The sequence below is a fragment of the Fukomys damarensis genome, unplaced genomic scaffold, assembly GCF_012274545.1.
Source record: "Fukomys damarensis isolate Sample0158 unplaced genomic scaffold, DMR_v1.0_HiC HiC_scaffold_21, whole genome shotgun sequence".
In the NCBI taxonomy this organism is placed as follows: domain Eukaryota; kingdom Metazoa; phylum Chordata; class Mammalia; order Rodentia; family Bathyergidae; genus Fukomys; species Fukomys damarensis.
In genome coordinates, this window is record NW_022900933.1 from 28,678,278 (window position 1) to 28,689,956 (window position 11,679).

Sequence of the window (11,679 nt, forward strand, 5' to 3'; positions counted from 1 at the left end):
CAGGCCGTGCGTGAGCCCAGCCAGCTCGATGCTGTTGCGCTTCTGCAGCTGGGCGTGGCGCGCCGCAGTGAGGGGCTCGCTGACCTCCTGCAGCGAGTGAGCCACCGGCAGGCTGTCCTCCTGGAAGGTCTGCACCGAGTGGTGCACGCGCCGCGTGATCAGGTCGGGGTTGCTGCTGCTGATGTACAGGTGACGGGACAGGTCCGGGGTGCTGTTGGCCGGCCTCGGGTAGGGGTACGGCGGCGGCGGGCGGTACACCTGGGTGCGCATGATGTTGGGAGCCGGGTAATCCTGGGCCTGGAGCTGCACGTTGGTCAGCTCGGGCACGCTCACTGCGCCCACCACCGGCCGCCTCTCTGCAGGGTAGGGGTAGGGCGACTGGCCGTGGAAACTGCAGTTCAGATTGAACGCGTAGTGAGCAGACTGCGGGGAGGCGAAGTGCGCGTGCTCCCGGATCTCAGGCTGGCTGTAGACCAGGGCGTCGGGCCTGCTGTATGCGTAGGAGTTGCCAATGTTGAGGTTTCTCAGCGAGTGGCTCTGCCTCTCCGCGTGCGCCATGCCCCTGTTGAGCTGCTTCATCACAGTCTCGTAGTCTGGGGTGGGGCGGTAAGAAGGAGGTATCAGGGCGCTGTGACGCTGCGATGGGATGTAGTCGGGTCTCGTGACGTCACTTCCGGTTATGCTCGGGTTGGAGGACATGGGGGAGGGCTGCAGGTAGGTCTGAGGGTTGTTCAGGGAGTTGGTGCTGTGTGCGCTGTAGACGCTGCCATTGCGGATTCGACCACTGACGTCCATCTGGGCTCTGTCCAAGCTTGTCTGGGAGTGACAATAATATCCGTTGTGGTTGGGCACAAAGATGTTATCTGGAGGAGAAAAAGTTTGCAAATGTACTTTGAAATGAGATTTTAAAATGTATTAAATGGGGCCATCTACTCTAGGTAAATATTGAGAAAGGCCCTGAATTTGGATGACATTTTCAACACAGCCTGTAAACATCCTTGCTAAATGAACCAGTGAACCAGCTCTACTCATGCTATCTGAGCTTGGCTCTGCCACAGTGGGTGTAAGGTTGGGGTTCAGGATCTGGTACCTGATAAAGTTTGGCCTCATCTAAACCAGGTATGGAGGGTAACCCTGTGACAAAACAATGTCTTTTTCTCAAAGTTAAAAGCATCCACTTCACAGGTGGGGGATTCAACTCAGTGGCACCACACCTACCTGGGGAGTGCAAGGTCCTGAGTTCGATCCCCAGTACAAAAAAAAAAAAATCTACTTCATCAGAAACACAAAACAGACTTTTTGGAACTCCACAGAACTGGAGGCAGGAATGTTGCTCAAGGTCCAGAATTAGTGACTCTGCTGTCTCCCTGGGTGGCAGTGTGGCCTGCTGATGCTGAGCTAGTTCCAGCTGCCCAAAAACATTTCCTTTACTGGGGTTTTAGACTGCCTGCACTACATCAGTTTTTCCAGAATGAACGCAAAACTTCCATATGAAAGCTTCAAAGTGTTGTTGGTAGCTACACAACTCACTAGGGGCCCAGAGGCCAAGAAGAACCAGGCTAAGACAGCTGTAGCTGATGTCTGCCCTGGCCCCACATTCCAGTAAGGCTTGGGTTCAGGGCTCACAGAATCAGTGCTGTATGTGTGTTCCTGTCCCAAGCTGGAAGGGGCCATGTTTCTTCCAGCTAATCTGTGGCTCACCTGGATCTCCTTACTAATGAGTGGGACTAACAAAACTTCAAATAAAACTCAACAGACAAGCCCTTCGGAGAACAGTTTCCTTTGATAAGCATTCTTTGGGTGCTTTGAAAGCCCCACAGTATTTAAGTGACAACTGATTATCAAAATGATATGCCACTGTCCAGGAGGCTCATGGCACTCTGGTGCACACACAGCTCTGAACAATGCCTACTTTTCTTACTTCTGACACCTGTGCTCCCTTCATCCATGGAACACTCAGCTATGGCTAAATCTTTGCGGTCCCTCTTTTTTCACTGCTACATCATAGTTCAGATGCTCACTCCAGCTTGTCTGGACTGGTACAACACCTGTCTAGCTGGTGCCTCTACCACTAGCTGCTCTCTGTATGCCTCAAACCATCCAATCATTTGACAGCCTGTTATATGATAAAAAGACTATACTCGGGCTGGGGATTTAGCTCAGTGGTGCTGCTGCCTGTCTTGCAAGTGCTAGGTCCCGAGTTTGAGCCCTGGTACCAAAAAAAAAAAAAGACGATAGATACTAAGAACAGAAGAGGGAAAACATAACTGGAATACAGGTAAGTGAAAGGTGAAATATAGGATGACAATCGCCATAATTTAAGAAAGAAGAGACAAGGAAGAATCACTGTTCTTAGCATAAGTTAATCAGGACAGAGAAGAAAGAAATGATCAAAAACAACCTTATAGAATCAATAGCAATAGCACTCAGGGAGCCTTGTGGGATAAGTGGGAGAAGCAGGAATGTCCAGCATCCATCAGTCCCCAGATCGCCCCACCTCTGAGAGTACACTGGGTTATGCCTCCTGTACTAGTCAGAGGTAAATGAGCAGAGGATCAGAGCCAGTTTATTTGGTCTCTTCCTCCTGCCACCATGACCAACAATATCCCAGATGGAAGAGTCTCCCATGCCTGAGCCACCAAGGCAGGCTCTCCTGGAGCACAGCCCTCCCACTAAAGCACAAGAGACAGGTAACCTGAGCAAGAAGAAACTCCCCTGAGAGTTTGGAACGGCTTGTTAACACAGCATAACCTACCCTATGCTGGCTGCATGGCAACACACAGATGGCAGGATGTGTGGGGTAAGGATGTTCTGTGGCTCTGGATAATGGGGAAGCATGGGCAAAGCCAAGGGCCAACCCTAGAAGGCAGGCTAGAAAGGAGCAAACCAACAATGGGAAACTAGATTAAAAGAGTAGGCTATGAAAATAGGCAGTTGTGAACACTAGGCAAATGAATGATCCTGCACAACAGAGTCGTATATTAGATGAAGCAGCAGCAACTCATATGATGCTACAACTAGTGAGAGGTAAGAAAAAGAAAAAAGGCTGGATTGGGTCAGGAGCAGGGGACATAGCAGAGACATGATAAGTTATACAGGCAGTAGGATTCATAAATCACTAAATGTCCAGGGCAAAAAAATAGAAAAACTACATTCAACTCAGAATCCAACTAATCAGGGCCACATGTGGTGGTGCACATCTGTAGTCTTGGCACTTGGGAGGCTGAGGAAGGAGGATGGCTTGAGCCCAGGAGTTTGACACCGGCCTGGACAAGACCTCATCTCAAAAAACAAAGCAACCAAGAATCCAAGTAACGAGGAAAGTGGCTTCCTAATGAAAATGGAAAGGAATGGGCTAACAGAGTAGAGCTATTACTTCAAATGTAATATTTCAATTTGCAGCAAGTCAGAATAGCTGGCATCATTTCCTGGGTGCTCACCATAAGCCAGGCACTTCACCAAGGGCTTCGCGTGCAGCAGCCCTCACAGCTCTGTGAGACAGCAGGAAATGTGGGCTGGGCCCCGGGTTGGTGGGGCACTAGAAGATGAAGATTAGTCATCCTCATGCGAATCTGAAGTGTGGTAAAACTGCTGTGGTAGCTGCCAAGGGGAGGGAAGACAACGACAGATGGCCTTCAGGGAACACCAAACAACACTGACAGGAAGGAGGAGGGAGAATCCAGCTTACCAAGAACAATGATACTTGGGGCTGGGGATTTAGCTCAGTGGTTCTGCCGCCTGCCTTGTAAACACAAAGACCTGAGTTCGATCCCTGGTACCAAAAAAAAGAACAATGATACTTGAAAGGGGGATGAGCATAGGGGTAAAGATCAGAATGTACAAATCTGCCAAAATGAGATCAGATAATTTTATAAAATGGTGGAAAAAAGTGATGACTGTGATGGTGAGAAGGTCCTGCGTACAGGTGCTGGGGACCTTGGAGAGCACCTTTTCCAGAGCAGCAAAGGCAGAAGAGGCAAGGGGTAAACAACAAGCAGAAACAAACACACAGATCACCATAGGAGGAGAGGGGTGTACGTGAAGAGAAAAATTAATCCCAAACAATCGTTTGAAGACAGTGGAAAGCAAAAGATAGCAAGATGTTCACAGACCGAGGTAGGAAAAGGGGCAGCAAGGAGACCAAGATGACAGAGAAAAGCCTTGTCCTGGCATGGGAGGGGCAGGAGTGCAGGTAAAGTCAGCATGGGTGCCAGGAGGAGGTCAGTCAGAAAACAAAACTGCACGAGGTGGGTCCCAGAATCCAAACCCCAGGCTCTGCTCCCCTACTGCCTAGCACATGGCATAGCACAAACAAGGCAGTCACAATTCTGTCCCTTTAGACTTCATTCCCTATGTGTAAGGGCAATGGACCACTCTACTCTCCAAGATCCTCTTCCTCACTGTCATGGAACTCACCACCCCCCCAAAATCAGAGCAGCCACCGCCATCAGGACCTGCCTCTCTCACTGCTGAAATCCAGCCACCTGGCAAAGCCCAGAAAGTTATTCTCAGCCCCCCAGATGATGAGTCTTTCTCCCATCAAATGGCACAGTAATTGCATGCTTTCTCAGCAACAACAACAACAACAAAATCACATTTTCTTTTATTCCAAGTTGTGTGTGGATCTTTCTTATCCCAAAATTAGATTCTAAACTTCTTAAGACATGGAACCACTCATCTGCATCAACATCTTTGTCCTTGAGGACAGCTTTCTACACAGGTTATCAAGTAAATGCTAAAGGAATGCTCAAGATTTGGCTTTGGGGCATCATCACAAATATAGTTCCAACACTGAAGTAATGAAGTGTTTAAAATTTTATGATGGGAAGACCTGAGGCAGGGAAAAACAGAGTGAGACGGGGGCATCTTTTTCCTGAAAACAATAAAGAACTTTCAAAGGCCAGTTTGGGTGGGAAAATCCCCCAGAAGTTCCCATTGGCCAAATTTGGGATTACCTGAGCATCGAAACTTTAAATTACAAATTCTTACCATATATTCAAGAACCTGAACGTACTGGCTTATTCTCTGACTCCAGGATGACTACAATCATGACAGTTTTGGGTATAACTTCAGGCAGAAGCTATCCAGGTTTGAGGATATCTTCATAGACTTATTCATGGTAATAACTGTGCAAGGCTTTGCAGAGTTAGTGTACTTTACCTTGGGAAGAAGCATATGGCTCTGTATAGTGTCCATTATAATGCAGCTGGGGTGGGGGAGGCATCACATAGGGCTGGGGTTTAGGCTAAGAAATGGAAAGTTGGACACAGGGTTAAAACACATTGCCTATGTAATAGAGGTAAAGTAATTCTTTTCTGGATTCTTTCCCTCCATTAAAAAAAAAAAAGAGGCTTCTAAAGGAGTTGAATATATTATATATGGAAAATAAACATGACACAGGTCTTACCATATGTATCATTTTCAATGTTCCCTACAATGGCAATGCTAAGCCCTGTGCAGTGATAGTAAGGATATTAAACAGCACAAGAAGATCTGCACTCAAAAGGTAAGAGCAAGAAGGAGCGGCTACAAATGTCCTTGTATAAAGACACGAATATAGGAAGTTTATATGTATTTTATTTAATCATATTAGACAAAGTTATCGAGTAATTTAAACATCTACTAGCTTATGCTTACACTTGGCTAACAGTTCAAATTTATAACATTTGATTGGACCTAATACTTGAATATGTACAATATAATAAATCTTAGGTTGAACTTAGGAAAAATCATTTTTTTTCTTTAGATAAAAATGAAGTATGAACACAACTTTATGGCTCAAATTCAAAATTAACACTAACCAGAGTGAATTTTATTAAGGCAAATGACACTGCTAAAAGAAAAGAAAAGAAAAACAATCGATTTTTCTTCTTACCAGAGACATCCTCGAGGATGACCTCCTCCTGATTGGGTTCACTGTGACAGTCTGAGTTTGCCTGTGAAACAAGACAACTGTGAAAAGAGCGCACACACTTCCTAATTCTATCAAAACAAATTAAGATATAGGAAGGTACAGAGAGAAGTCTTCTAAGGTGAAAAGACAAACTGGTCCAGTCACAAGTGAAAAAACGAAAAAGTGATTTGGTGTCATCCTGTGGGGCCTTGACTTCTTCGGGCCCAACCATGCTCTGGGGTATTATTCCCGGGACCACCAGAGAGGGCGCTGTAGCACCTTCTGCCGACATCTTATTAAGGCAAGTCTTGCAGCGCGGCCATGGCAGGGTGGGAGGACTCCGCCAGCAAACTCAACCAGGGCTTCTCTGTGGTCTGGGTTAGCACTGAAAGTCTCCAGTAACAGTCCTGCCCGCAGTGAATAGCAGCTGCTGGCAGCCCAGAAGCCGAAAGCCATGGACAGTGGCTTAATTAACCACAAACCACAAACACAAGGAAAAGACAAGTATAATTTTGGTAGGGCCAGGGATTTAGCTCAGTGGTGCAGCACCTGCCTTGTTAAGCGCAAGGTCCAGGGTTCGATCCCCTGGCCACCAAAAGAGCAAAACTAGATAATTTTGGTGATGGGTCTTGTATTTCTCTAAGGAACCCTTAGAGAATTGCGAAAGCAAAAAGTAAGAGAAGTCAGTTCAATAGGCCTGTGACGAACCCATTTACCTTTGCGCGTGTGTGTGTGTGTGTGTGTGTGTGTGTGTATGTGCGCGCGCGCGCGCGCGCGCGGGCATGAAGAAACTCCTCTCTGGTTTTTTTGTTTCTTTTTAAAGCAACCAAGACTAGTAAGGAGTGCTGACTGATATTACCTGGTATTTCTGAATTTAAAACTATTCCTACAAGTTTCATCTTTGAATAAATGGGTTTTTTTTAAAAGGAACAAAATCAGAAAAGCCCATTTGTAACTATTGTTTTCAAATAGAGGCAGTTTTTTTTTTTTCTTGTGTGTTTCAGTTTTATTGCAAATAGGTTTGGAACCTAGAGACACTGAATTCTTGGCTTTCTGGAGGACTTAGGTAATTTTGTCAAAGGACTTTTTAAAAATCTTTTTACTATCTGTTCCTTGCTTATGAACTTATATGACACATTAACTAGTGATTACAAGAATATCCTTTGGCCTTTGGCTAGTGTCCTAAGTACTAGAAAATCCACTTTTACAAAGTGAACAATGAATCTATTTCATCAACAAGTTAAATAATAATATGAAGCCTCTTGTCTTCTAAATTAACGTTATTCATCTGGGCACAGTGGCACATGCCTGTAATTCCAGCATTCTGGGTGGCTGAGGCAGGAGGATCACAAGTTCAAGCCCAGCCTGGGCAAATTAGTGACTTAGTAAGACCTTGTCTTGAAATAAAAAAATAAAAAAAGCTAGGGGTACAGCTGAATGCAAAAGCCCTGGGTTCAATACCTAGCAGCACAAAAATAAGTAGATATATAGATATTATTCTTAGCACTCTGATAACTGCTATCTATACTCAGACTCTAAATATTGACTTATTTGTACAAGACTTTTGAGACAAAAAGAAAACTAGCAGATATGAGACACAACACCAGGTGACTAAATTACTTTTACTGGTGACTTCTTTGAATAATTTGTCACTGGAAAGTGTTCAGATTGTTTATGAAACGCAGATGTCTGCTTTATGAAGGATGCTTCCTCCCTCCAGCATTCATGTTAGCAGGACTATGCCTGCGCTTTAACTGCACACAAGATGCTGCCATTTCTGGCTTTGAAATTTACTTTGCTTCTCGTTATCCTCTGTGGTTGCAGCTAGGGTTAGGTAAATGGGGTTCTTTGAACTTTATGTATTCTATTAGAGACTACTATGTAGATGTACTGAACTCATAAAAATACTGTAAGTTCAAAAATGAGAAGAAAGAACTGCTGACAGATTTCACTGTCAACAAATTCCAGCAATATCCAGTCACCTGCGTGTGTTCAGCACAAAACCCAAGGACACAAAGCCCAGGAGCTCAGGCGGCAACTCCCCCAACGCTATCTATTCAGGCATCTTGCCCACTGCAGAAGCCGGTTCTGCTGAACACAAGACAAACCTGTAGGTCTCCTACCTGCCAGATGGTTCATCCTGTGCAGCCTCACCTTTAGTTCTAATGGTCTGACCCCTTCTTTCTCCCTGATGCTGCTGCAAGTGCAGTGTAAACTAAGAGCCACCTCCATGACCTCACACAGCAGAGAAAACAGTGTGGCTGTTGACTGTGCTTTTGAAACTTTTGGGGTGGTTTCTATACTGATGAGTGCTGCTAAAATAAGAGGCAGCTGAAAAGAACTCTTAGAAGTCACTGGGAGTGCTGGGGATTTAGCTCAGTGGTGTAGCTGGTTGCCTCGTAGGCGCAAGGTCACAAGTTCAAGCCCTGATACCAAAAAATTAAAAAGATAATAAGTCACTGGGGCACAGGTACTGGAGAAGACAATAAAAAATGGCTTCCAGTCCAAGTGACATAATTGATATTGCCTACTGAAAGTGTGCTGAACATTGCTGATTATCTCATGGAATCTAAGCGCCAACCCCATAAGGGAGATCCAGTTAGGATGATGATTTTATGGATGAAGAAACTGATACTTAGATGAAGTAAGTTGCTCCTGGTCACATGGCACACAAGTGGCAGAACCAGCATTTGAACAAGCAGGTCTGTCGGATTTCTGGGCATGGGCTCTGACTACTGTTTGTCTAGCAGCTTCCTCAGTTCCAGGGAATCTGAAAGAAGACATACCACGGCATCACTGTGCCCAGCACACTACCTGTCTCACAAGGAGGCCCTCGGTGTGAGGGATGAGCGTGTTGGACAAACGAATGACAGGTAAGTGGGAATGGAAGCAGATGTTCCTTAGTGAGCACTTACTGTTGAGCTTAACCTTCTAGGAATGTCTGACTTTGCTTTGTGAACTTCCTTTCAGTCACTTGTCTGTTTTTAGCTCCTGAAGGGGAGATTAAGGATGAGAAAACATGTTGGATAGCAGAAATACCTAGGATGTTTGTCTCAAATGATTTTCCTGAAGAACAAAAGCTCTTCTTCCTCCCCACTCCAGGGTGGGCCAGGGCTGCTTCAAGAACACCAGTCTGGCTCTGGGATGCCTGCTCCCATTTTCCTCCCGTACTTCCGGTACAGATCCCTGGCTTCCTGGACAGGAGAGGGGCAAAGCTGGCAGAGATCACCTCAGGTAACTGGAACCACTAATGGTGGGAGGGAGCAGTTTCATTCTAGCAACATGACATAAGCTTTTCAAGAGTGACAGCAACCTTCATGTGAACAGGGACCAGCTCAGAAAGGGAAGCTGCCTTCCTGTGAGACAGGGACTTAAAAGCTGCAACTTTTGCTGAAAAGCACTGACTCTTCACATACCAGTGAGTAACTAAAAGGATAAAGGTTGGTATTTCTGCCCTCATTTTGCACCTGTACCCTTTATTACTCTAAACTGTGGGTCAGATGCCTGCTCACCTCTGTAAGCAAGCATGTCAGTTACTGAGTGTCTATCTAAACAATGGTTTGTAAGCCCTACATTACCTAATTTGTCTCACCCCGCCTTCAAGAGAGAGGATACTCAGATAAGAGTAATAAGCCATACTCAAGATATGGCAGGGACATTCAGTCACCAGCATTTACCACATCCTGTTCCGGATTTCCTGAAACAACTCCTAGAAGTCTTCAGTCACTGTCCTAAAGCTGCAGTCACCTTGGATTCCAGCAGAACATCAGCAGACAGATCACCCTATGATGAGCTCACCTCCCTAAGCAGGAATAATTACCCTATGATGGGAACTGAGGTTGCCCCAGTAGGCAGGAGAATCATCCCATGGGAACCAGAAGGAATAAGGACTTCTCTAGGCCATACTGCAGAACCAGAACTGAGATAATGATCAAAAAGACCTGAGCCTACCTCAGCAAGCTGATTCAAAGCTAGCCCCTGCCCCTTCAGCTCTTCTTCTCAAGCTAGAGTCCTTTCCCAGTTTTTCTTTCTTTTCAATCAAAGCTTTTGCCTATGAATTTGTAACTCTTTGCCTTAGATTTAATTTCTATTATTGCTGAGGCAGAAGTCCCCTCATGTCCAGTACCAGCACTCCCCAAGCCCTGTTTAAGAGAGGGAGACACCCCACTGTCTTGGGGCTGCTCCACAGTCTCCTCCCCCTCTTACCACAGGGCTCCTTCCCATGAATCTGTGGGAAGCGCGGTGCTCTCTCCACACCTCTGGGGTCCCAGAGGACTGGGTGGGGAGAGTGTTGCTCCATCATCTCGGGTCCACTATATTAGGCTGAGAAGGAGATGGGGAAATCCTTCTCCCCTTCCAAGAAGGGCCTATACCAGTCAGTCTCCTGATCACAAAGTCCCCAGAAGAGGTGGACACACACTGCAGGGGATGCTCGCCAGCCCCTCACTATAGGCTGCTGGCTGAAATCCAAGTTTCTCCACAGAAAGTCTCTTGGGCTTGGCTTTGCAGGCTGAGGGACACAGTCCACAGAAAGAGGTGAGAAAAGCCCCCACACCAAGATTCCCTTCCCTCCATCTTTTTCTCATGTAAATCAAGGAAGCTGATGAGAGTTTTGGGGGTTAAGGAGGTTGATTACAGTTCCAGGGTTTGTTGTGGGGCAGAAGGAATTGGAAGAAGCTTTCTGACCTTATTGACAATATCATTTAATTCTTCAGTTAACCTTAAAGGAATATTATAAATGGTCCTACTGTCCCCGTTTTATAAATTAAACAAACAAACAAAAAACCAAAGGGAGACTCTTAGCTGATGGTTTTAAGGCTTGTGTGACCTAAAAGATGATTCTGTAATCTGAAGTACCTTGTTTACAGATGAGAGTGGGAAAGATTGTTGATTGGGCCGTTGGATAAATATCAAAACTGTGAATACTGAACTGTAGTTTCCTCAGGGTTAGGTGAGTCACCTCAGGCCATCCACCACACCATTAGGTTCTGGGTTAGGCCTGGAGGGAGGGAACTCGGTAGGAGTCAAGTCCACCTTTCTGTGCAGGGTGACTCCATATCTGAACCAGGTGTCCACAACCCTGTCCAGCGGCCAGCAGCAGGCTGGTTAACTGCCCATCTCACTTGAGTTTACCCACCTAGGCCATGGTAACAAATCTACCAATACTTCCGAATCATTATCATTTGTTTGTTTATTTTTTTAAGACAGGATCTCACAATGTAGTTCAGGATGGCCTTGAACTCACTGTGTAGCCCCAGGTTGGCCTTGAACTTACAGCAATCCTCCTGCCTTCAGTGCACCACCATTCCTGGCTAGAATTATTATATTAATGTGACTAAGTAGTACTTGTTGAGAGTCTTAAAAGAAATAGCCATAAAATTTAAAGTTATTTTTGGTTTTGTTACCCATTAAGACATTAAAAACCAATATTAAAAGTTTCATTTATTTTATATGGAAAACAAATATACATGATGAAATATATTTCCCATACTGGCCATGGAGCTGGCTCAGTGGCACCTTACTTGCCTCACAAGTGCAAGGTCCTGAGTTTGATCCCCAGTACCAGAAAAACCATAAAATTTAAAGTTATTTTTGGTTTTGTTACCCATTAAGACATTAAAAACCAATATTAAAAGTTTCATTTATTTTATATGGAAAACAAATATACATGATGAAATATATTTCCCATACTGGCCATGGAGCTGGCTCAGTGGCACCTTACTTGCCTCACAAGTGCAAGGTCCTGAGTTTGATCCCCAGTACCAGAAAAAAAAAGTATATATATA

At 45.3% G+C, this 11,679-nt stretch overlaps 1 protein-coding gene across 1 annotated transcript in view; it reads right to left on the reverse strand.

Annotated features, from left to right (window-relative positions):
* Ptpn21 (protein tyrosine phosphatase non-receptor type 21) overlaps positions 1–11,679 on the reverse strand; it is a 61,753-nt gene that overhangs the window by 12,625 nt on the left and 37,449 nt on the right. Inside the window, exons 10-12 of the mRNA XM_010616334.3 lie at positions 5,876–5,936; positions 5,161–5,245; positions 7–863 (exon numbers count right to left, since the gene is read on the reverse strand). Of these exons, the coding sequence (XP_010614636.1) occupies positions 7–863; positions 5,161–5,245; positions 5,876–5,936 (1,003 nt within the window). The remainder of the gene's footprint in view (positions 1–6; positions 864–5,160; positions 5,246–5,875; positions 5,937–11,679) is intronic.